General features: G+C 37.8%; 1 protein-coding gene across 1 annotated transcript in view; it reads left to right on the plus strand.

The window, feature by feature from the left end:
- The window catches only part of ches1 (checkpoint suppressor 1), a 48,300-nt gene that overhangs the window by 13,152 nt on the left and 7,926 nt on the right, over window positions 1–27,222 (plus strand). The window contains exons 2-5 of the mRNA XM_079831691.1: window positions 7,557–8,107; window positions 20,786–20,934; window positions 23,876–23,934; window positions 26,905–27,013. Coding sequence (XP_079687817.1) covers window positions 7,571–8,107; window positions 20,786–20,934; window positions 23,876–23,934; window positions 26,905–27,013 — 854 coding nt within the window. The 5' untranslated portion in view covers window positions 7,557–7,570. The remainder of the gene's footprint in view (window positions 1–7,556; window positions 8,108–20,785; window positions 20,935–23,875; window positions 23,935–26,904; window positions 27,014–27,222) is intronic.

Here is a 27,222-nt window from a genome sequence, read left to right on the forward strand (position 1 = left end):
ACTACTAGGAATAGCTCACTCTTTTGCACTACAGTGCAGAATCTATAGGAATGCTCTACAATTGCTTTGATGTAATGATAGAAATGATGTGGTGTGCAGTTATGTCCTTCAAGATATAAACGCTGAGAGGAACGTCTTTTTGGCTTCCCTGCTCTTTGCCGATTGCTCCCCTCCCATCAGTTATAGTTCAAGTCCATAGCAAAGACTATAATCGAGAGAAAAACAGAGGATGAGAGAGAGAGAAAGCGAGGGGTCCCTCTGCAAAAGCGACTCTTAGCATGCTGTCAGTGTATGCTGTGAATGCAGGGGCCCGGGGCCAGCGCTGTTTTAAGCCTGACTTCTGAGAGTAGAGGTCTCCTCTCTGCACCAAACTTTACTCGAAGACCCTCGGGCTGAGTGCGGTCAGGTCACCTTCACTAAGCTCAGATCAGACAAGGGAACGAGGGAACAGGGGAGCAGGGGAATAAAGCAAATGAGCGTTGTAACTCGTCCAATGGTAAGTGCCTGTGGGTAAGAGCAGTTCATATGGAACGGAGAAAGTTCTTGCCCGGAGTCTATTGCGTTGTGACCCCCATAGGGAGAACAGGGCGCTCCGGCCCCTTTGGACAATGAACCTTCACCTTTTCCCCATTGCTTATGGGCTTTTCTGATGTTTCTGGCGGAAAGGATGGACCGTATTCTTTGATCTGCAGACAGCTTGTGTGATTGGTTGGCTGTATGTACATGCCCTGGTGTGCCCTAACGCTGTTGTCATGGGAACTGAAGAAATGGAAACTAAACAAGTCTTTTTTTTTTCCAGTGCTGGAAAGGAGGGGGAAACTCCAATGTCTTTCAATGCTGATGTTGACATCGAGACAAAGGTCTATTATTTGTACTCTACGTACCAGAACTGAAATCTCATAAGCGAGATGTACCTTAGGGTTGTGTGAATGCAGTTTATTGTTGGCTTTTGTGAAGGATTTGTTTAGCAGGTTTTGTGGAATTTAAATATTTTGAATGAACTCAAGTCCATTGAGATGTTTGCTTTGCTTGCCTGGAATGAACTCACGAGAAGCCCTGTGCTACTTGTCATAATTGATTGCCTATTATTTATGGTCATCAAGCTGCTGGGTCATACCGTGTCAACTCAACCAGAGGTCCCCGGCTCAAAATTATTTAATTTTGTTAATATTTTTTCTGAAGACAAACCTAAACGTTGATGAAACCCACAGTGACCCACATTTGGTTTTTCACCATTGAAAAGTTTGTTAAGAACCAAAATCTAAAAGGATATTAAGATAGCTTTAATACTTCTTGAGTTACAGAGGGGGGAAAACATGAAAACAGCTTTTTCCCATTTTTGAACTGTCAGCATTGGCATACAATGCAACAAAGATTGCTAAAGTCAACAGATTTAACTAACAGACCTGACAATATCTGTGTAAAAATAAAATAATGATGCTGCAGTCTTTTGAAAAGTCATTTTTATTCCCCTGTAATTTGACTCCAAATCATAGAATTTTTCATTTTGACCCCCCTCACAAAATAGTGGATTACTCAGTAAAAAGATTATCCATGGAATTTAATATGTTGTCTTTCGACACTATTTATGTTTGTCTTTCTTCAAAAAAAAAAAAAAAAGATATTCAAAAAATTGAACCAGGGAAGTTTCCAAAATTTGTTTGATTTGACATGGAATTACCCTACTGTAATTAATAGGAAAATTCCCATGGCCCCATTCATCTGGTACAGTTCTTATTTGATGTTTTGTTTAATATTTTGTTTTGTTTTTGTTTTGGCTTATTGTGTTGGTTTTGATATTTTATTGTTTTTTTTTTGCCTTGCCTTGCCTTTTTGTTTTGTTCTTTGCCTGGCCATTTTGTTTTGGTTTGTTTTTTTATTTATTTTTTTATTTTGTTTTGCCTTGACTTTTAGTTTTGTTTTGATTTTAGTTTTGCTTTGCCTTGCCTTTTTGTTTCGTTTAGATTTTTTTGGTTTTGTTTTGTCTTGCCTTTTTTGTTTTTTTTTGGTTTTAGTTTTTCCTTGCCTTTTTTGTTTTGGTTTTATTTTGCCTTTCCTTTTTATGTTTTGGGTTGATTTGTGTTTTGATTTTTCTTTAACTTTTGTTCCAGGTTAAGCATTACTGCAACAGGTGTGCAAAACAGCCATACAAAATAAGTAATTAATAATATAAATAATGTAAAAAAATGTGTCCCTTCTTACAATATGTATTGTAAAAAAAAAAAAAATACTTAGAAAAATACTTATTTTAGTCTGAGTGAAAAAAATCAAAGATGGCGCAACTAGCATCTAAAAAAACCACTCAGACTAAAATAAAAAATAAATATATATATATATATATATATATATATATATATATATATATATATATATATATATATATATATATATATATTATATATAATATTTATTTATTTATTTATTTTTTATTTTAGTCTGAGTGGTTTTTTTAGATGCTAGTTGCGCCATCTTTTTGTGACTGATGTTACAGCCGTTCTTCCATTTGTAAAGTAAAATAAAACTAAACAACAAATGAAAAAAAAACAAGTCAAATTGCCCTATATTTTTTTAATAATGTCTGTATGTTTATAATTACCGTGCATTTGTATAGGTGAAAGCTTAACTGAACAAATGCATTTTTATTTTAAGTGAATCCATGATATTCCTATACCACGGTATTTACGTAGTTACGTAGTATAATGTACACCTCTCTGTACACCTGTAACAACTTTCTGCATTTCCCTTATTTCAGAGGGGTCTTCAAGGACCGGTTTCAAACTTACTTTCTGTTTGTGAATGGTTAGATGTAATTGATTCTTGAGTGTAAGGGAAGTTCACTGGCAGCCCCAATGGTACCCTCTGCGAGTAGTTTGTTGTCATAGCAACAGTAAAATTAGCTGGCCCTTTTCTGTCAAATGTAACGTTTTGTGGCAGCGCCACCATGGATACACAAAAAGCAAAACTGTGTATCGTGCGTGTATATGTGTATTTATATGTTCCAAGAGAACACCTTCATGCGGTTACCCTTCATACAACATTTTGACTGATAATTGACCCGCCAATCTACTGCTTTTCTTACAGTTAATTGGCTATATTTTGAGCCCGTTTTGATACTGATTGATCATAACATGTTTTTTTTTCTATATGCTAAATTTTATGGAGACTATCATTAAGATAAACCATTAAGTACCTTGGAATAACATGTAAATGCTGTTTTATTAAAAATAACACAAGTACACAAAAAAAATGTCTGGTGTAGAAACATTTTTCGCAAACAATGGCAAAGAAACGGCAAGTAACACATTAAATTAAACGTGAAATTTTGAAGAAGAAAAACCGAAAAAGCATTTTCTTGTAAAACATACTCCACTAAATCCTTGTTACAGTGTTACTGTCAGTGTATTACCATCAGATAATAGAACCTAATTGTACTTCCAAAATATTTTGTATTAGTATTATTTTCTCTTATCATTTGACATATTTTTAAAGGTCATGATTAAATAATGGACCATAACAGTTTTTTCTTGTATTTTAGTCAAACAAAAATACAGTTTTTGTTAATATGCAGTTGATTCTAGCTGAGACCTCGGTTGTGATGTGGATGTGATGCCGTCCACATTTGTATAATCTGCCTTATAAACGCAGCCTTGACTGACCCCAGGGAATCTCTGCTCCAGATTGTGAGGCTGGATAATATTCTCGCTCCGTTGCCGTGGAGACAGATGCTGTATTAGCAATGCAGCGCTAGCTGTCAGCTGTCAGTCAATGCAAGGGAAGAGAGTTGCTGCTTTGACATGTAAGCGCGAGTGTCAAAAGCAGCCTTGAGGCGTGACTGTGCATTTTCCAAGGAGTGCTCAGCTGCATATGCTGATATTGACTGATTGAATGGCCTTATCAGGGGGTGCTGCCCCTGGCACATCAGTTGACATGTACGTACAGCATATGTATAATTGTGTGTGGGTGCGTGTTGGCATGGGTGTCAGAGAGAGAGTTAAAAGTGATGGGTAATGCTGTAGGGAGAGATTAACTGGATTACCTACTGTGACTTGGGCAGTGTGTGATAAATTCGTATTTAGATTTTATGCATCTGCAGATAACGTCAGGCTTACTTCCACTACAATCCAACCTCACGCTAACCTTACCTTCCCCGAAACCTCAAACACACACACACAAAATCACACACCAATACAACAATTTAATGCTTGATCAAATTTTCCATTGTAAAAAAAGGTTGCATCATTGTCATTTTTTTTGTATGGAAGCCTGAGAAGAAAAAGGTAATTGTAGCTGTACATCTAACAATTGCAACTTCTCATAATTATGAGAAAATAAGTCACAATTATTTATATCTTACAATTGTTACTTTATTTCCCACAATTACTTTTCCCAAATTCCCGACTTTGTTCCTCTTAATTGCAACTTTGTATTTCACAATTACTTTGTCATAATTGCTACTCTTTCTCACTATGACTTTATAACTCACAATGCAGCTTTAAATGGGAATACAAACATGATATTTGTTGTCACCTCCTATTCACCGCTATAGATGTTTACCCAACTATGACGACAACCGCTTCTGAGAACCCCCGGATATCTGAAAAGGGTCCGAATTCATAAATGTACATAACACCTTAAAGGAATAGTTTGCCTACATTTTTTTTGTGACCCTTTAAATTGTATTAGCATTTACTTATTCTCATTTCATTCTGACCCCCTATTATTTTTTTCTTCTGTGAAACAGAATATATATATATATATATATATATATATATATATATATATATATATATATATATATATATATATATATATATATATAGATTATATGGAGAGATTATGTTTTCTGTAAGTAAACAATTATTTGTACTGCCAAGAACAAAAAGAACCAAAAGTATCATAAAGTATCCAAAAAGGCACTTGAAGTATCATAAAGTATCAAAAAAGCACCTAAAGTATCCAAAAAGGCACTTGAAGTATCATAAAGTATCAAAAAAGCACCTAAAGTATCAAAGTATATAAGAAAAGCACCTAAAGTATCATAATGTATCAAAAAAGCACCTAAAGTATCATATTTCAAGTCTTCTGAAACCTTTAAATGGGGCCAGACCCCAATGTAGCCATTATTCCTCTTGCTGGACCCTTATAAATCTTTTTTGTGTTTAAAAAAAGTAGTATTTTCAGTAGTTTAAAAAAATGCTACTAATTTGACTGGTGAGTTTAGCTAAAGTAGCTTGTCTTCTCTGCTCTGTTCCTCCGTTTATATCAATATCATGTGAATTTGGTGTTTTTTATGATGAATAAACTGCATTTGTTGAGAGTGTCATCTCTGTCTTTACCCTGTTTGCTAGTTTCACCTCTGAAATATGGAAGTGGTTGCCAGTTCTCATGCAGATTTTAGTCTCATTTCTCTCTGGAGTACATGTTTGTTTCGAGGGAAGATCCACAAAGATAAAAGATTAAACTAAATGTGACATGCATTGATTTAAGCCTCATGTATTTGTTGACTAACCATTTGTTTGATTAATACCAAAAGCTGCAAAGCTCAAATCTCACATACAGTTAGCTGGATCTAGAAATTCATGTTTATTTGTCAGCAAAAGATGCATTTTGACTGCTCCAGGACTTTTGTGAAAACTACAGATTATACTTTATAATCTCTATATGTCCGCGTGTATTATATGTCCGTGCGTCGCCTATCAATGACATTATACCTGCGTTATCCTCAATTTCTGGTTTTATTTTGTAGAAAACATGGAAACACCAAAGACGATTTTATTATGTGTTTTATTAGACAGGTGAACTGTTTGGATACATTAATCAACAGAAAACGAATCGCTGTTATGTAGCTCAACACAGTAAGTCTTATTGTTCACCGCGAGTACCATGTTTTACCATGCCTAATTTCGATCTAGCTTACTGCAGTGTGCAAAAAGTGTCTCATAGTAGCCGCCGAGCGAGCACACAGAGTAGCATTATAACATAAAATTCAATACACTCAAATAATGTATCTAATATGATAAAACAGCGTTGCGTACGCAAAAAGTAGCCTGCGGAAAAATTACGTATTGCAGCTTTAACAAAACCGTTATTGTAAGAGTACGTTTATCACTGAAAATTGTATCACACCTTGTCTACTCTTTATACAGCATTATGGTAAAAATGGAACACTAGGGCAACAGCTTACCTGTACACAACGGTGTTCTGCTTCAGGGGAAATGACAATTTATTTCAGTTTTTCCCCTCCGTTTGGTTTAAAACACTGTTTGAGGTCATCCATATTGGAATGTTTACAACAAACACTGAGGTTTTTCAGATTGTCCGTCGCTGTGTTCTCTCTGTTTTTATGAGTCTTTGCAGCCTTAACCGCTGCCTACCAAGCACTGGATCCTTCCCTGGAAACTGAAAAAAAAACTCACTCCCACTAAATGTTTTCTTATTGAATTCTTGTACCTGGGAACAATACAGGTCGACAACACTGTGACTAAAAAAGGGCTTTTGACACTTGAAATAGTTAACCCTGGGTCATTCTAAACCACAGGTAAACGGTAACCTGGGTTATCTTGATTCACGTTTCACATTGCTCATAATTTACCTGCGGTTAACAATTAATCCTGGGTATTCATAAACTGCTGTTTCACACTGTACATTCCTAAACCCTGGATTAACGTCCTTATTTGCATATTTGCGGTGTCACCAATTGAACAAACGCCACACACGATATGCTTACATAAAGGCTCTAGCATTGTGCATCCTCATATTAATTATACATTTGCAGACTTTACTATTAAGTTTATCCTGGATGGACTTTTCGGACTATAAAGATAAGAATGAAACTCAAATTGTTGCGTTTTCTTCCAACTATGAAGCTACTGTTTATACAGATTGCGTGTTTCTGTGGCTGACCAAAGCACATAAATATGAGGCACGCTATTGGTTGTCGGTTATCGAGTCTAACATTCTAACACAGTGCTCAGGAGCAGGGTTTCAAAACCCCGGGTAAAAAGTGGTGCACACCCCGCATCTAAATCACAAGTGTGAAACGTTCCTTAATGTTACCGGGGTTAAAAACAGTGAACAACAATAACCCTGGGTTAAGTGTGAAAAGCCCTAAAGTTTGCTAAAAAGTATTTTATACTAAACCAAGGCTGTATTTGACTCTGGTGAAGTGTATCCATAGCAGACTGGTGGGAGTGGCCTTAGATGGTAACGTGCCCGTGCATTATGGGATGTTCTCCTACCTATTTGGCAAAAGACAAACAACAGTTATTTTTCTACATTTTACAAAAGGTCTTAATTTAGATTTTTTTCTGATAATAATTCTGATATAGTATGTCATAATTCTGACTTTTTATGTAATGATAAAAAAAATTGTTGTAATTGCGACTTTTTTACATTTTCATTTACCAACATTTTTTGTTTCATTTGTGGCGGAAATGACCTTCCATACCAAAATATTCAGCTTATATAAGAGCTCAAATTGAAAAATAAAAATAAAAAAAGATTTTCTGATTAAAAACCAGCAGTCACTTTAAAGAGTGTTTCTTGTGTCTCTGCAGGAGCCGAGGGCTGCATGGGTCCAGTGGTCATGCCCCCAGGGAAGAAGGCCGACGGCCCCAGCAGTGGGAGCGTGGCGCGGGGTCTGAGTCAGCTCTACCAGGACACCGAAGCAGCTGACCTCTCGCTGGCCCTGTCTGCCTCCCTCAGCCGGGCCGAGGACGAGGAGCTGACCAGCCTCAGCTGGTTGCACGAGAGCACGGATCTTCTGACCAGTCTGGGCCACTCCGGCCTGCGTAGCGTTAGCCCCCTGCAGGATGCTAACGGTGGCCGCGAGCCCTCGTCATCGCCGTCGTCATCCCCTGAGCCCAGCGAGCCGCCCTACCACCTGTCCACGGGTCCCAGCCGTAAACCTCCCTACTCCTTCAGCTGCCTCATTTTCATGGCAATAGAGGACGCTCCCTCTAAGCGACTTCCTGTCAAAGACATCTACGGCTGGATACTGGAGCACTTCCCTTATTTCGCTAGCGCCCCCACTGGCTGGAAGAATTCAGTGCGTCATAATCTGTCGCTAAACAAATGCTTCAAGAAGGTGGATAAGGATCGCAGTCAGGTGAGCTTTACTGGGGCTTAAGGTGTAAAAGAACCATTTGTTTTTTTAGAATGCATACTTTCATCTTCCTGATTGATTTTCATCAATAATTCATCGATCTGCTGGATTTTAAATACTTTAACCACTTTTATTTTTATAACCATCATTTTTGGAGCAGTGTTGTCCACAATAAAGAAAAAGATTAAGCTTAAAAAAATATTTTGCTAAGTTCTTATAAAATATACTATTTGTATTCATGTTGGTTTCATATGGGTTTGAAAAAATGGTAACGCTTTACAATAAGGTTTCATTTGTTAACATTAGTTAATGTATTCACTAACATGAACTAACAATGAACAATACATTTGTTACAGTATTTATTTATCTTTGTTAATGTTAGTTAATAAAAATACAGTCGGTCAATGTTTGTTCATGTTAGTTTACAGTGCATTAATCAGATGTTAAATTTGACTTTAATAATGTATTAGTAAATGTTGAAATTAACGTCAATTTGTAAAGTGTTGCCAAAAAAAACCTTTATACCAATTTCAATAAATCTTTAAATTGAATTTTTTTTTTTTTATGTGGTACAGTGGTCAAGTAAAAATAATAACATAGTTTCCTTAAACCTTTTTTTTTCAGGTTTTTCCAAAAAAAAAAAAATTTTTTAATATTAATAGCAGTGAAGCAATTTTGCAGATTTTTTCCTAAAGAGATTGTAATAAGACCCAAACTACTTAATAATGCCAATTATGCCAAGCTACTCAATAATGCTTTCTTTAAAAAAATAAGACTTTTTTTATTTTTATGTCAGGACAGTTGTATCATACTGACATTTTTTATCATTTTGATATTGTTAAAACTTATTTTTAAAAAGTCAAAATATATTTTAATACAGAAAGTTAACAAATTTTCATTATAAAAAGGGTGTCTTTTTATTGCATTTTTAATGTACGAAAAATTGCGTCATCTCATTGACCCATTAATGCAATATTAACCTTTATTCAAAGTCCACAGTGACAGATTAGTTTCCAGCTAGTCAACAACAACTTATCATGGTTAGTTTTTAAGAGATTTTATGAAAGTGAGCTGTGGATATGCTAACATGATTATAATTATAATAAAGTATGATTTATAATCAAAGCATAACTATAATCTAAATGTAATCATGCTTTTTGTTTAGAAATGACAAATAATGATAAAATCATACACTGACATCAAAGCAGATGAAAGGATTAACGAATAACACCTTTTGCTCTGGCTGAGTGAGTTTGCATTGTTGTGTGTGTGTGTGTGTGTGTGTGTGTGTATGTGTCTGTGTGTAAGAGTGTGTTTGTACCTGTCTAAGCCATCATGTTGTCTTTTGGTTCTTAACTACGGCCAAAAGAGTTTTCCTTGTATATGTATTCCCATAGCAACCAAGCTGTAGTTGACATGAAAAGCATGCAGTTTCTGTAGCAACAGCATTGCTGTTGCTATGTGTGTGTGTGTGTGTGTGTGTGGGTAAAATATGGGAACATTTCAGGGAAGTGGTATGAAGCACAGTGATCTGTTTTGGTGGGTAAAGTTCAGGTTACTTGGCCAGCTGTATTAAATTTCTCTGAGTACGAAATAATCAAAGTAATTCTCTGGCAGAATACCAAACTAATCGGCTGAAATTGACAAGTTCATATAACCCTTCTTATACAGACTGTGAATTAACTGAATTAAATATGAATGCATGCGTCTCATATGGTTTCATTTTCCAATGCGATTGGAAAATTTGATATTTTTATTATTATTTCAGAAATCTTTTTTCCAGATATTTTGACAAAATAAGACATGCACTGTAAAAAAAAAAAAAAAAAAAACGGAAAATGTACTGTTCATTTTCTGCCAAGACATTATCCAGTCATTTTACGGAAATTTCCGTTAACCCTTAAAACACAAACTATTGCAATTTGTAATTCAAAATACAGGTAAAACACCTGTAAAAAACAAAAACATTCCTTCATATTTATACAGTACATTGTACCCTAATTTTACAGACTTTTTTTTACAGTGTCTTTGAGTGGCCTACTAAATGTATTAAATGTCTCACTTAATTCAATTGAAATGGCATTTCATCTCAGTGATACATCCAAACTAGCTGTTTAACAGCAGACTAAGTATAATAATTCACAATGTGTTATAGCAGATGTTAAGACACTAAATACTATGATAGACCAGTATCAGCTTTCTTACAGGCATCAGTCTCCAAAGTTCCTGCCAAGCGCACAGGTTAAAGATAACAAATCTGTCCATTTTGTACTTCAGTCCTAAGCAAATGCAATTTTCAGTGCACTGTGTGTCTGGATCATAATTTCCTCTTTTTTAGTTTTTTCTTTTCTTGTAGCACTTAATTTTTTCCCCTGAAGTCCACTTATAATGTCAAGGTTGCTTAAAGGGATAGTTCACCCAAAAATGAAAATTGTCATCCTTTAGTCACACTCAAGTTGTTCCAAACCTGTATAAATTTCTTTGTTCAGCTGAACGCAAATGAAGATATTTGGAAGAATTTTTGTAACCAAGCAAATCTCCAGCCATTGATTACCATAGTATTATTTCCCCCCATTATGGTAGTCAATGGCTATCGAGATCTGCTTGGTTACAAACATTCTTCCAAATATCTTCCTCTGTGTTCAGCTGAACAAAGAAATGTATACAGGGTTGGAACAACTTGAGCGTGACTAAATTATGACAGAATTTTCATTTTTGGGTGAACTATCCCTTTAAGGGAAAAGCTAACTTAGTTTTACATGACCATTTTTACCCTTTGTCTGACACTTGCCTGTATGCAAATGTTATAATTACTAACCCAAGGGCGTCCATAATACTTTTTGTTAATGTCCTTAATCATTTCAGTTTCTTAGCTGGCACATGACCCTTCCAAAAACAGGCTTATGGAAATTTATTTCCACATCTAGGTTTTTTTTAACCAAATAACGTGCGTCATAAATGCCATGTGGCTAATCACTCTGAGGGTGTGTTCACACTTGGCATGTTTGGTTCGATTAAAATGAACCCTGGTGCAATTGGTCTGTTAGAGTGGTTCATTTGAATAAGTGTGAACGCCGCCATCTGAACCCTGGTGCGCGCCAAACAAGTGGACCGAGACGCTGAAAAGATCGGTCGCGGTCTGCTTTCAAAATGAACTCTGATGCGGTTCAAATGAAATATGAATGCAACACGGACCAAAGACCTTTAAACAAACCAAAAAAAGGACAGAATGCTCATGCAATGCTCATCATTTTTTCTTGTCATAGTCGTGATGTTGCCCATCACAGTTCAGTACAGGCATCAGAACCACGTCTCCTCAAAGTAGAACGTTTGTGTGTGTGACGGAGGGATTCCTGCTGCTGTTTTGACTCCTTTACACATTTTATAAGCTCTTCAAAAGTTCTCAGCTGGTCAAAATGCCATCATATGCAGATACAACGAGCACATATATCCCAGCATACAGCATTGTTTTGGATGTTTGGTAAGTTCCATAGGCAATACGTCAAAAAAGCAGACCAATTAGGTTGTGAACGCATCCCTTTGCCTTTAGGTTCGGTGTTAAAATGGCAATCTGAATGCTAAGCAGACCAGAAATAAAAAAAAAATTGGGGGTGGTGGGGGGGTGGGGGGGTGGGGGTGTTGGTCTGGACCAAACAAACCAAGCGAACAAAAATACTACAAGTGTGAACACACCCTGAAGCTGCCATTTTTTCCCCGTAACAGCACTGGTTGGCTGACGGCTCAAAAAAAGTACACAATCCCAAACACTTCAAGAAGCGATCGCCCCTCTTATGCTTTTAAAAAGCTCTCCAAAAACACCGTAGATAGAGATCTGGTGTAGTTATATATCATCCCACCAGGAGAGACCAACTTGACTATTCCAACCAGACAAACCTTGAGCCCTTGGTCTAAACTCTTTGTGCAGGTGACCTTCATATAAGTGTTAAAGGCCCCTTGAAATCAAAAATTGAAGTTTTTTAGCTTTTAGTATGACTATGTTAGCCTTAAGGTTAGGAATAAGCTGGTGTGTTCCAAAACAATGACAAAATTTGCATTTAGGAGATCCAAGCATTCAAAACTTACAGTCTCTCACTTCCGTTGAAATGGATCACAGATTTTGATGACATCACCGCGGACTTCAGCTTCTCATCTTCTGTCCAATCAAATGCTCTCTAGAATCTGAAACATCCCACCGCTACACTATAAGTAGACGCTGAAGCTGCGGCTGAAATCGGTCACTTGTTCACACATTTACTATTTTCTACATGGTGAATGGCACATAGCATACTATATATGTGATAGGAAACGATTCAGACAGTGTAAATATGCTTTCAGGCGAATGAAGTCTGGTTTCACGTTAGTTTCACACGCACTGCTGCAGCACACACACACACACACACACACACCAACGGCTCTGGTCTACTCTAGACTAGAGACACGAGAGCGCAGAGCGGATCATATGCGCGAATCGGCGCAGACAACAAAACATATCGGACCCATTTAAATTCTGCACAGAATACTGTATTTCAAAGCGATATGGAAGAGATTATGATGATAGGAGGAAACTGTGGCTTTACCAAACAGAAAGGCTTTAGTCAAACTGTGATATTAATGAAACGCTATTGGCTGTTTTAAAAAAGGGGAGGAGCTGCTTACAGCTGGAGCCGTTTCAGGGGAAATTGCGTCAACACTTTGAATAATGCTGTGCGTTCCAATGTACTTCAGTGGGCCTTTAACCAAATTGCTAAATACTGAATACGCGTTAGTATGATATATGGGGTGCCCTATGTTAATGAGTTTGTGTCACTGGAACCATGGAGATTTCTTAACATGACATTATTGCAGCTTAGTTTCCAAAAAGGGCATAGTGGAAAATCCAGTTTTCCCTTTAACATTCATGAAAATATATGGTTATACTTTATAAGCCATGAGTAGAAACCTTCCCCTTTAAACATAAGCAATCATGCATTCTGGCTCTCTCAGCGTAGAGTCTGTGGCAGAAATCTGCTTTCCTCATTTACCACGGTTGGGAAAGATTAGCACATGGGTCTGGGCTGGTTTTAAAGCACCAACATTGTCTCCATGTAGACTGAGATACTCCTGCCAAACCTTCCATCCAGACAACCAACCATCCCTCTCTTCTACTGGTTGCCTTGGAGACCAGTGAAACCACAGGTGCTTGTCTGCTGCTCCTCTATCTCCTGTAGAGAGGGGTCGTGCGGTTCTGGCAGGCAGGTGAGCTGGAGCCGTACCCGGACGCCTTGCCGGAGCTTGTGAATGATGCACGTCAATCTGTGATGTTGTGCAGGCGTGTTGATAGCTAATTGAGGGCAGATGGAAGACTGGTGGGGGAAGTTATGAATGAAGTCATGGGGAGTGTACTTGAATTACCCTGCACCCCGGGTGGAAACGGCACGCTGGGCCAATGGCTCCTTGAGCAGTGTGAAACACAAATACACACACACAAATGTGAAATAAAGTTGCTTCCCCCAACCATTTGGCAATTGCTAGCTTGTCGGCCTGTTTAATCAAACCTTTCCCCTAATTGCAGTGAGTGGTGTGTCAGTGAACACTGATGATCACTGCAATAGCGACTGTTCTGTAACTACGATAATATCAGAGCGCTTTCATCATCCCGTCTCCCTTATTTTTGTGCTTAATACGAGAGCTGAGATCAAAGGCACACGGGTTGAATTTCATGGCTTTATGTGAGTTGTGTTTTTTGGTAAAGTGAAATGTGGCTCTGGAAGCCCCTGATGGAGGGCAGACAGCTTAATTAGGTGGAGAATGGCTTCTTTGATCTAAAAATACATGCCAGTGTTGCCTGTTGAGGCAGTTTTACAGGTGCCTCTATGTTAACTAGACAGCAAGGGTCTCGAGTGCAGGGTCTAATCCTCCACCCTGCTGTTCGGTTTCCTCTGTGCTTTGCAAATGTGTATTCATTGATAATATACAATGGCCTGGTTTCACAAACAGGGCTTAGATTAAACCAGGATTAGGCCTTAGTTTACTTTTATAAACATGCCTTAGAAAAAAAAACATTACTGGTGTGCATCTTGAGACAAAACAATGGCACTGACATATTTTAGGAAATGTCATTGCAAGTTGCCTTCAGTTAAAACAGCTCAAACATCCATTTTAGTCTGGGAATAGGCTTAAGCCTTGTCTGCGAAACCGGGGGGAAATATTATAGGTATAAGTCTGGGTTTAGAACAGGGCTCTTCAACTCTAGTCCTGGTGTGCCAATTCTGAACACCTTGAGAAATTTGGTTGGGGTTAGCACTAGAGAGATTGGCCATCCAGGACTGAAGTTGAAGAGCCCTGGTTTAGAGGCATGGTTCTTTCTTGGGCTGCACCAGGACAGGTCCCAGTTTCCTATCCTAGACGAGCCCCCAATTTGTCTGCATTTAGAGTAGGGGTTGCCAGCCCTGATCCTGGAGGGCTACCTTTCTACAGACTTCAGTTCCAACTAGGCCTGTCGCGATAGTCAATAAATCAATTAATCGCACAATCAAAAAAAAATTAGCTCGATACTTTTTCCGGCCGCGATAATTTCCAGCGTCCGTTTTTTTTTTTTTTTCATTTTTGCCGAGCGTTACATTATATGATCACGCTCTTATACATGTAAATGCTTCTAAGCGTGACAAGACACAAGAGAATGCGCTGTATGTCAATGTCCTGTCTGTGTGGCTGCGTCTCATGTCAGCTAATCGAGAGACACACACACACACACTCGACACCCATCGTGTTCTCTTTTTCTCATGAACAAACAATAACAACAACACAGAGAATTTTGAGTATTCTCATATTAGGAGAATTTGAACTTAAAGAGTTGTTAGGACATGAGATGACGCGGATCTCACGCGCTGTCCCGCGCATGTTCGGCTGTGGCTGTTCTTAAAGTGACAGGAGCACTGATGATGCCTGTCATTAATGTTCATCAAAGAACGGGAACAGAGAAAATTGTAGCTTTAATGATGATTAATCTATATTTCATTCATTATTTATGCAGTTAAAAAAGGTGTTTGATAACTATTACTTTTCTGTATATGTCTAACAGGGAAGGCACAGGTAAAAATAACATTTATTATAATGGGTTTATGTAAAGATTGTTTTAAGTTCACTTAAATTAAAAGGTTTTTTTTAAAAACCTAATGTTGAAATTGGTAGCTTTCAGTTATACTGTAATGTAACGTCATTAATGTTTCATTGAGACATTAGTATCAGTGATACTGGCCTTCATTCATAAAAACATGACAATACAACACACATTTAAAATATGCTGTCAATAAATTGTTTCTACATTAATTTGGAGAGTAACTGAAATTATTACAATATCAAAACATTAAAAACATATTAATGGTGATTAATTACAGAAAAAATGCGATTCCCAGCATTACCTAAAACACAATCATCCGTTGCAGTTTTCCCAGCTATTTATTCAAGTGCATTTTTTTGTTAACAGACTGAGAGTCCATTGCTTTTTTTGTTTTGGTTGTTTTGTTCATTTATTGTGGATATTTAAAATGCTTTCTGTTTTCTGTGTTAAATAGTCTTTAGAAATAAAAGTTTATTGATCTTTGAAAAGGTGTACCTGTATTATGATGCCATTATCATTATTTTATATGAAAATGGTCTCAGAACGTCAATATTATCGTTTATCGCAATAATTTCTTGGCCAATTTATCGTCCAGCAAAACTTGTTATCCTGACAGGCCTAGTTCCAACCTTATTCCAACACACCTGGAGTGCATTTCCCGTACAACAATGTTGTTAATGACATCACGTGCAGGTGGTATGGTAATTACGGGCACTCTTTAGATTAGGGTCCAATTCTTAGTATTATATACACAACTATTAACTATGACTTTTGCCTCAATAAACCCCTAATTACTTCTTATTAGTTAGTAAGGTAGTTGTTACGTTTAGGTATTGGGTAGGATTAAGGGATGTAGAATATGGTCAAGCAGAATAAGGCATTAATATGTGCTTTATAAGAAATAATAAACACCCACTATCCTAGTAATATGCATGCTAATAAGCAGCGGTAATTGTTACCGTAATTACTTATGCTAATTAATCGATTAAAAATAAAATGTATGTTAATTTACATTTTAAGTGAATTTACATAAACAACAGGAATTATCATTAATTTGTAATCACGTTAACATGCATTAAATGGCGTACACTTTGCTCCTGTAAACATGCTGTTCATTCAGTCTGCAGTTTTCTCCCCAACGTAATTTTTCTGACATGTGGCTGTAAGGAACTTCACTGCTTTTGTTCCCTGTCATTTTGCTTTATTTGATTCATCGAAGGTTCCCTCATAAGTCATACTTCAGGGTTCCCGTACACGTTTATGCACATGCGCACTCCTCGAAAACCGCACTGATTGTTTACACGCTAAAATATATAGATTAAACTGTATATATATATATATTTAACTATATATATAAACTATGCTCCTAACCACAATGTTTACAAATGTTTGTTTGAACTATGCTTTCGGGAAACACTAAATAATAATAATAATAATTAAAGCTGCAAGCAGCATTTATCGGGGTTCAAGCAGTTAAGGCCTTTAAGGCCTTGAAGCACACAAGCATCAAAAGACATTAAGTTTTATTTAGCAAGCATTTAACAACTGCCGTAATAGATGAACAAGTCAATTTACAGCCAATACAGGCAGTTTACCATAGGAAATATATGGTTTTAAAGCGTTTTTACAGTTATAGCACGTTTTGCCTGAGTCTTCTTATAGTCTTGCCTGATCTCCACCACTTTTATTAGTAGTACTCAAAGTGTGCCCATATATATGTGTCAAATTTGTTGTAAATATGTAATTTTGATTAGGAGTTTAGACAATTATATTCAGTGGCGTAACGAGCCAACACCGGGCCCTTAAGTAGGATTATCAAGGCGGGCCCCTTGATGACGCAATGTCCGCGAGTAGTCTACCATGAATAGGACAGGATATGATCATACACAGCATATAAGAGATGAGATGACTAACAAAATCAGGAGGAGCCTACGCTCACCAAAAAAATACAACAAAAAAAAACCCACTGGTGACAGCGCACCATAACACATTGTTAGGCCTAGGTCCAAATACATAAAAAAGATGCTCTCTTAAATTATAGCGGGATTTTCCTGGCTTTACTATGTGCAACTGCAAAGTTGTCGATTAGATCAGGATTGTGCGCACGGGCATTCTCAATTGACCCTTCGCAGGGAGTTTGATTGACAGGTGATCTGACTAATCATAATCTGCCATTTTGTCCAACAAAGCAGTCAGGAGAGTTAGTAGATTAACATAGGAGGATTTAAATTTGAAAAACAAAGTGTACTGACGTCTTAGCACTTTAAAACAACATTCTTTTTATGTTCCTTCATGTTTATTTTAATTATATAAATTAACTAGAAGGAAGCTTTAACTGAGCCTCGAGTCTACAGCGATCTCTCAGACACATTAAAGAGACACAAAATGGTATTTATTGTTTAAATGTCTCTAAAAAATGACTACATTTGAAAGGTGAGACTTTGTTTCATATCAAAAGTACTTGTCTGTCAGCGCGCAGTCTTTTCTCTGATCCGCAATGAATTTTTCACTGCGTGAGAACTTGGTGTGGTGTGAGAGTGGCGTCGCTTGTCAGACATAGCAACAGTAACTAAAGTGGGCGGGTCTTTGCAAACGGTTATTGACAGTATGGACGGGGATTCGCCAGTCCCAATTCAAAACAAATTTCATCACAATCCATCATTGTTCGTTTCAAACATGTGAGAGCATCAAAATGATCCATGGGTGAAATTGATTGGATTTAATTTATTTTTTTGTCAGTTCCGATCATAATTTTAACATTTTGGCATTATTGTTTAGCCATTTACCTATGTTTTCAAATTTTCAAATTTCCTTAGTTTTTTTGTTGTTGTCTCGATCAGACTAATGGCTTTGAAGATAACCACAATTTTTTAAAGCTCTAAATGACACTTAAAACCATAAGGCGAAACCTGGCATGTTTGGTATTGTTGGACTCGGCAAGGATTTTTAGGAGGTCACTCCTGTGAAAAAAACACGGGCTTGAAACTTCTAAGGCTCCTTCAAGGCATTGTGCCAATGACGTATACTGGGTTTTTTTTAGATACACCAATGTTCTCATAGACTCTCATGGCACCCTGGACAAAGACACTGCATGCCAATTTTCAGTAGACTAACGGTTGGGTGCGCTTATAGCTATTTTCATGATTTTTTCCACTGTTATAGTGCCACCAAGTTGCCAATTGTCACGATTTTTTTAATGTCAACTCAGATTGAGTTTATGAACATGTGTCCCAAGTTTAGCGAAAATATCTCTTTCCGTTCACAAGTTATAACCATTTTATAGCGCCACCAAGTGGCCAATTGTCATGATTTTTTTTCACGTGACCTCAGAATGAGCTCATGAACATGTGTCCCAAGTTTTGCGAAAATATCTCTTTCCGTTCACAAGTTATAACCATTTTATAGTGCCACCTAGTGGCCAATTGTTGCATTTTTTTTTCAAGTGATCTCCGATTGAGCTCACAAAGATGTATCCCAAGTTTAGCAAAAAAATCTCTTTCCGTTGACAATTTATAAACATTTTAGTAAAAATGGCCCTGGTGCCATCAAAGATTTTGGTTCCCCTTATCGACCGTTAATTGAAATTTTGAATTTTTTGGGTGATTATTGATTGTCAGACTCCAGAGAATAGTCTTGCAGTGGTTTGGTTCCAATCAGGCCAAAAACCTAGAAGTTCGCAAAAATAGTTTTTTCAAAAAAATGCAATTTACTCGAAATTGGTGCCCGAAGGGCGAGCAAAACGGAGCCATTTTGTCCGCCTTGAGCCAAGGATTCCAACGATACAAGACACTTGATCCTGGGACAAACAGACTAAGAGTTATGAGCAATTTTGAACTTTTGGTTGCTGTAGCGCCACCTATGGGCCATTCGGGGTCATACTCTGATAGGTTGTCCCCAAACTGAGGCCTACCATCTGACCAGGTTTCATGTCTCTAGGCCTTACGGTTTGGCCTGCACGATGCGTTTTACGAATCCTTACAATTACAATAGGGTTTCAGCATTTCATGCTTGAACCCCTAATAAGAAGGAAGGCTTTTTGCCAGTTATAGCGCCACCTATGGTCCGATCTCCATGAAACTCTGCATGCTTCCTCACCATGTTCTGACACATATGGTCATCAATTTTGGTGAAGTTCTGAGTTTTCATTTGGGATTAATAGGCTTTTTAGTGTATTTTGCCACGCCCCTTTTGTAAATGACCCTGTTACAGCCACCCAAATGCCAAAGTTCAACTTTTTTTTGATAATTATTGATCTAGAGAGTCGATGCGTTTTACGAATCCTTACAATTACAATAGGGTTTCAGCATTTCATGCTTGAACCCCTAATAATTTGTTACATTTATATAGCGCTTTTCTAGGCACTCAAAGCGCTTTACATAGAAGGGGGGAATCTCCTCATCCACCACCAATGTGCAGCATCCACCTGGATGATGTGACGGCAGCCATATTGCGCCAGAACGCCCACCACACACCAGCTGATTGGTGGAGAGGAGACAGAGTGATGAAGCCAATATTGTGTATTTATATGGGGATGATTAGGAGGCCATGATGGACAGGGGCCAATGGGCAAATTTGGCCAGGATGCCGGGGTTACACCCCTACTCTTTATCGAAGGACATCCTGAGATTTTTAATGACCACAGAGGGTCAGGACCTCGGTTTAACGTCTCATCCGAAGGACGGTGCTTGTTACAGTATAGTGTCCCCGTCACTATACTGGGGTGTTAGGACCCACACAGACCACAGGGTGAGCACCACCTGCTGGCCTCACTAACACCTCTACCAGCAGCAACCTAGTTTTCCCAGGAGGTCTCCCATCCAGGTACTGACCAGGCTCAGCCCTGCTTAGCTTCAGTGGGAAACCAGTCTTGGGCTACAGGGTGATATGGCTGCTGGTACAATCGTTCAACTATGTTGGTAATGACAGAACTTGTGGCCATAGTTGGCTAACGATGCTTTTGGGAAACGCACCCCAGGCTATTTCAAGTAATCCTGAATATTTTGATTAGCTGGTTCAGGTATGTTTGATTGGAGTTGGAGATAAACTCTGCAAGATGGTAGCCCTCCAAGAGTAGGCTTGGCTACCATTGGTTTAGAGGTATTAGGGGCTCCGTCCTAATTTCCTATCGTGGATGAGCCCCCAATGTAAATTATGTTCCTGCCTGTAACTTTCTAGTAATCCTGAAGCCCTTGATTTAGTTTTTTCAGGTGTGTTTGAGTAGGATTGAAGCTAAACTTTATTGTTCTCAAAAGCCAGAGTTGCCCACCCTTGCTGTAGAGTACTACTACTGCTTACTTCGCCTTTTCCTCCTTTTTGGGGTATAGGCTGTCAACCAGAGCTCACCAGGCATCACTGTCTTGGGCTTTCCTCTCGACCTTTCCTCCAGGTGTAACCCATCTTTTTGCAATCTGTCTCAGTGGCAAGTGTTTCTTGGTCTTCCTTTTTTCTTGAGCATTCCAGGTTAGGGCTTGCCTGGTGATGTTTGATATAGGCTTCCTGCTGTACATGACCTCGGAATATTGTTAATCTTAATGAAGATACTGTGTAACATGACTGTAATTTGTCTTTTTTTTGTATTTTAGAGCATAGGAAAGGGTTCTCTCTGGTCTATTGATCCTGACTACAGACACAATCTGATTCAGGCGCTAAAGAAGACTCCATATCATCCGTATTCCCCTCGGCTTCCAAAACCACCTACCTCCCCATCTGCCTCTCCTCAGCAATACCACAGGTAACGCCTCAATTTCTCACTCAGTTTTTTTTTTTGGCCGTCCATTTCTTTTTCTTTTTTCTTTCTGTTCTTTTCCTCTGCAACTACCAGTTATTGCTTTTTCCGTCTTCATTGGTTTTCTTCTAGTACTTTCATTCACACTTTCCGTTTTGTGTGGCTCTGAAAATCCTAGTCTAGACTTTTCCATCTCTAAAGAAAGAGCTTGGGCACAAAAACGTGTCTTGGTGTGGAATAATAAAATGTGACTGAGAGGATTTTGACTGTACCACAGTATGAATATATTAATTAAAATAAATCTCAAGAAAGAGTTAAGAATACAGAAGGAGCTCTTAAGAATAACTTTGCTCTGAAGAACACATGTGCTACATTCAGACTGCAGGTAAATGTGGCCCAAATCCGATTTTCCATATGTGGTTCTAAATCCGATACAGGTCGGATGATTTGAAATGTGACCTTAGTCTGAACAGTCATATCGGATTTCATGCGACATTTACGACAATCTAGAGCAACATTCATTGCACATAAAAATATTTTACATACCTGAAGGTATGTAATGTGGAAGGACAGTGATGTGTCAGAACTCATAAGTATTACAGTGACATCTTTATATACAAGCAAAACATGAGAGCTCTTATCATAAATGTTACAAAAAACGTTCTTTTTCCGCATTGTTTTTTTTTTATGTTGCCTGCACATCAATTCGCTGGCTTCCATGGCAGATCACCCTATAAATAAACGCATAATCAATGTAATGTCCTCCGTGTTTACTTCCGTATGACAGCGTTCTGCGTGACATCTTTTTTTGCACATGCTGGTCAGTTCAGGGCCATGATCTGTTTACACTGGAATCTGATATCGGCCACATTTAAAACGGCAATGCGAACAGCTATACAAAAAAAATCTGAGCAATAAATCGGAATTGAGCTTGCAGTGTGAACATAACATACAATTTTGTGTCTGAGGGTTTTGGGTCAGTTCCCCACTCGTTCATGAAGTCTTCATCAGCAACTGGACATGGTCCTCTGGGGAATCTGTGGGATGTAAAGAAACGGCACACGCTTGCCCTTCCCAAGTCGTTTCTTCTCCTCTGCTGTTGCTGTGACGACCAGAGCACCTCCATGGCAACATATGAGACAGGTGTTATAAAAGCACAAAGCTATTTGTCTGACAAAAGCAGAAAAAACCATAGATAGGACAGACAGTTAGTGCTATGAAATACATTATAGGCTTAGCAACACTAAACTCCATAGTAACAGTAGATGCCACCTGTGTGCTTGCTTTTTCCTTGATTTTCCCCCAATTCCTCTTGTGGAATGAGGGGGCTGCTCTCGATAGGTCTCTAGTTCTCTTTTGGGAAAGTCAGCTACTGTATAAAAAGTTGTACCGTCATTTATAAATTGTTCTGTTTACAAAAAGAAGCTCTTTTGTCTTTCATTTCCAAATAAGTGGCTTTTTTCATCAGTTGAAAAGCCAAGCAAGTGAACAATAATCAAATCTGATACTCCAAATTCATTCGCTATTGGAAATCGGAAAATTGTTTCATATGATAGCTCACATGGTTTTCATGTGGTTTTTAGTCCAAGCTAGATGGTTGTTTTCATTAAAGTTGAGATGTAACAGAGAGAATTCTGATGTTTCACCGGAAGATTGAGTCATGACATTTTGATAAAAAAAATTGTTTTAATGTTAACGCATTATTGAGGATTGATCACAATAAGATCTTTATAAAGTTGATATAAAATGTAAATTCGATTTTCTAAATGCATTTCTAAATGCATCTAAAAATAGAATTTCCATTTCATGTCAACTTTAATGTTTTTTAATTTTGAAGAATCATTTTCACACATGAAGATTAATCAATTGACCAAAAATGTATGCACCTCTTGGTAGAAATAACATCACAACATTTATTTCCATCAAGAGGTACATACATTTTTGGTCAAGTTCTTGTATTGACTATGCAAGAGTCAAGCACTCTGTAAAGTCTCCTCCAGCACATCCCAAAGACTTTCAATGAGTTTAAGGTCTGGACTCAGAGGTGCCAATTCATGTGTGAAAATGATTCTTCATGCTCCCTCCCAACCATTCTTTCACAACTTGAGCCTGATGCATCTTGACGTTGTCATCCTGGAATATGGCCATGATGTGTCTTCCTACATGGTTGTTTAAGAAATGAAAAGCTACACACTCCATCAGTTAGGGTTAGAATAACTGTTGCCAAACATACGTAAAACATGCTAGAAACATAATAACCACTGCAATAATGATCCAATCATAGACTCTTCAGCATTTGCCTATTTAAATCTAAACAGACTTTTTTAATTTTTTTTGGCCGGGCAGTGTATTAATATATAAATAAAATATAAAATAAAAATATAAAATCGATTTTATATTTAAAATAAAATATACAAAATCCCAGGAATACCAGTGGCAGATGTCCAATTAAATGTATCAATTTAAACATTTTCAAACCAGTAAAAGGTTATGTTAAATTGTAATCAAAATAATATTAATGAGATTAGATAAATGTCATCTGTGTACACCCTAAACCCCCAACTGTCTCTATCACTTTAAAAAGGGATGCCTATGGTGAGTTTGAGGATCTGGTTTCAATCTGTATCAACTGTTATTGAAAACAGAAGCCATTTGGATACATTTCTTTACACTGTCTATAACAAGTAATCGTGGTAAATAATTGGATTTCCATGCTTCGCCAGGATGTCTGTACTCGTTCAATTAGATTCTTACACTACCTCTCAGTCTCCAGTTTGCATTCCACACCATCAGATTCTCATTCTCTAGAATTTCCTCCCCTCTGCCTTTATCTGTCTTTGACTAGGATTTCAGAAGTTCATAATACAAAAGTTTTTTTCATTATTTGATTCTATCACTGTATGTGATTATTTCACTCTAACATTATTGCTCTGTTTATATCCCTTAGTCCTCCACTATGGCCAGGAAGTCCACTCTTCAGAAAAAATGGAGGGGTGCTCTTACAAGGTAAAATCCCTTTATTTTTTTATCATTTTTTAAATTATGTTTCTCAACCCTCATCCTTTCCCTCAGGTCATTTTGACCCGTAACTAATTAAAAAATATATATGATTAAAAGTTGAGAGATCATCGGAGTGGTCCAAGACACTAGGGGCCCTATTTTAACGATCTAAGTGCATGGTCTAAAGCGCATGGTGCAAGTGCACTTAATTCACTTTTGCTAGTTTAACGACAGGAACAATAGTCGGCGTGCCCGGCGCATGGCCCAAAAGGGTTGTACCTAGTCCCTTAATGAGTCATGGGTGTGTTTTGTGCGTAACGTGCAATAAACCAATCAGAGTCTCATCTCCCCTTTCCTTTAAAAGCCAGTTGCGCTTGCATCATGGCGGATTGCTATTTACATGGTGGAATTTGCGTGTGGAAAGACTGAACACTTAAGAGGAATCCTTTTATTTTTAATATTTAAAAAAATGTGTGTGCTGGTGCGTGTGCCTGTGTGTGTAATAAGCAGAGTATATGCGCGTTGTGGACCCGCCTAAAGGGTCCCTTTGTTACTCTTTAAATAACAAAACAAATATTCTGCCATTGACTTCAGACCAGGTTTCAGTTGGTCAATTGCGCAGTTGTTTTTAGTTGCCTCAAAATAGCGAGGCGCCAACAATGCGCCTGAACACACCTCGTATTCAGACCAGCACGCCCATGTGTGCAAATGTATTTTCTATTTAAACAATGTGGCGCAGGAAGTGAAAAGGATAACTGCAGCGAGCTGAAACTAGCAAAAAACCCTTGCGCCGTGCCTGGCGTCGCATTGTGCCGGGTGTATCATAGGGCCCTAGGACTTTTGTCCTTTTTTAACCATGAATGCACAAATAAATTGTCTGGATTCGAGGAGTTTTGTTGTCGAAATTTAAAAAAGTAACATATCCTTCCCTCACGGGTCAATTTGACCCCCATAGGAATGAATGGGATGTGAGGAATGCTTCAGTACACATAGAAAATACTTAAAATTCACCACCAAAACATTATGTGTCAGTGTATCTGAATGCATGGGGAAGAAAAACTCACTTTAAGAGCCAGCGGAACAGTTCATTTGTTCCATATAGAGAAATAAGGCCATCTAGAGTCAATGAAGAGTCATGAAATTTCATGTTATATTATCTTTTTTCCAGAAGAGGTGAGCAAAGACACCCAATGTAAGATATTTTGAGCTGAATTAAAAGGGTTATGCATGAAATTGGGAGTTATTTTGAATTGAAGTTGAAAGAATGTGATTAAATAACTTTATTTATTGATAAAATACAAAAAAATATATTTAAAAAATAGCTTCAAAAATAGAACAAATATTATCAAAATGAAACGAAATTCTGGACAAAGAAAAAATTAAGTATAATTTTAGGGCTTTGTCATTTTGACCCGCAAGGATTTGTTACAAAGTGCAAGGGAAGGATGAGGGTTAAATACTCAATTATATCAAAATTGGAGTGTTGTCGCTTTTAGTTCATGTAGCCATAGCAGATAAACAGGCAGATACTATACCTGTGTATAAACGGCACATCATCCATTTGTACATTACCATTCAAAATGTTGGGATCAGTAAGATGTTTTCGTATCTTTACTGTCACTTTTATCAATTTAATGTATCCTTGCTGAATAAGTATTAATTTCTTTCACAAAAAAAAAAAATCGTACTAATTTTAAATCTATATCTTGGGAGAATAGAACAAAAATATTGATGACTGCACAGTATACAGTATCCAGCGCTACACAGATTTTCGTCCAATAAAATGCTCAATATGAATTGAGAATACCCCTCCCTCTACTACCACGTACCACCATCTAGCAAAACATGTTAATGTGTGATGCAGCCTATTAGCCTTGTAAAACTTTTTTATAAGTAATTTTTTAGTCCCACCAGAGAAAAAAAACTGTGCATGCCAAGTGATTTCATGCAGCCTTTAAAAGTGCCTTGCAAGAGCTCCTTGATTTTGATTTATAAAAAAACCCTCTTTATCACACAAATAGCTGCTTTGCGCCTACAGATTACCTTTGTAATGTCTCGGGAATCATTCTTTTTTTGCCACTGATTCTCTCATTTCCCACAACTGCTCCTTCATCTCTTTCTTTCAATCCCTGTTGGTGTCCCAGCCGTTTAAATGTCCATTCGATTCCAATCAGGGTGCTCTCTTTCCACTCCACCGCAAGCAGCTAAATGGAAGGAAATGGATACATTATCTGTCTGTAGTGGCTCCTCTCTCCTTCTCGTCTGCTCTTGATAATGGAATAATGGAGGCAAAGCTGCCTGTGAAAAGTGTCTGAGCAAGGCTATTGGCGTTTGAGTGATGCGAATGTCTTGATGGCTGTCTACATAAAAGCTAAGAGCTAAGTGTGTGTGTGGATGTGTGTCAAGTGCTCGACTGGACAGCCTTAGCTCAAGGCCGCTTCACTTAAGCTTTATACTAGCCAATGTCATAGTGCTCACAGTTTGTGAGTGGCTGGACACCTGTGAAGGCTGTCTAGTGTCCTTTTATCATGTCCCTTAAAACAATAGTTCACACAAAAATTAAACGTCTGTCATCATTTACTCCACCTCAGGGGATTAACTGGAGAATCACTTTCCACCTTCCAACTGGTATAGCGTCAACAATATTATTGACCTTTCAACAAATCAGTTGAGCAAGTATTGCATGCTAATTAATATTCATGGTGATAAGGTTTAAAATGTGTTCCTCCCAGTTTTCAGATCGTTCTATTGTCAAGCTCACCCTCATGTCGTTCCAAACCTGAATTACTGTACTTTCTTCCATGAGATGTTAAGCACAATGTTTACGCTGCTCTTTTCCATGGTAAACAACTACTACGGCAAACTACTGGAAATTTCAATTCTTGAAACTTTTGGAATCACAGCACAGTGTAGTCAATAAATATTCTTTGTGTGTTTTATGTCATGAGTTGTAATTGGGTGTTTGTTGTTTGCCAGTTCCACAGAGAGTGATACAGCATAGCTCACGTGTTGCCGCTCAGGGGCTCTTTCCAGTTATCAGACCCCTTCCTTTGAGTCCTGTGAGCAAGAGGACCACAACCGTGAGGTTAGTATCCTTCTCTCCTTCTCATTGTTGTTATCATTAACTAAAACTATAAATATTAGATTTTTTTTTTTTAACGTGCCCCTATTATGCTATTTTAAAGGTTTCTGATTTTGTTTTGGAGGTTTCCTACAATAGGTTTACATGCATCCATGGTCAAAAAACACTTTAATTTTCTTATAATATACATTGCAGCATCATCTAATTTCTCA

This window comes from Gobio gobio (genome assembly GCF_949357685.1).
Source record: "Gobio gobio genome assembly, chromosome: 12".
NCBI classification, from domain to species: Eukaryota; Metazoa; Chordata; class Actinopteri; order Cypriniformes; family Gobionidae; genus Gobio; species Gobio gobio.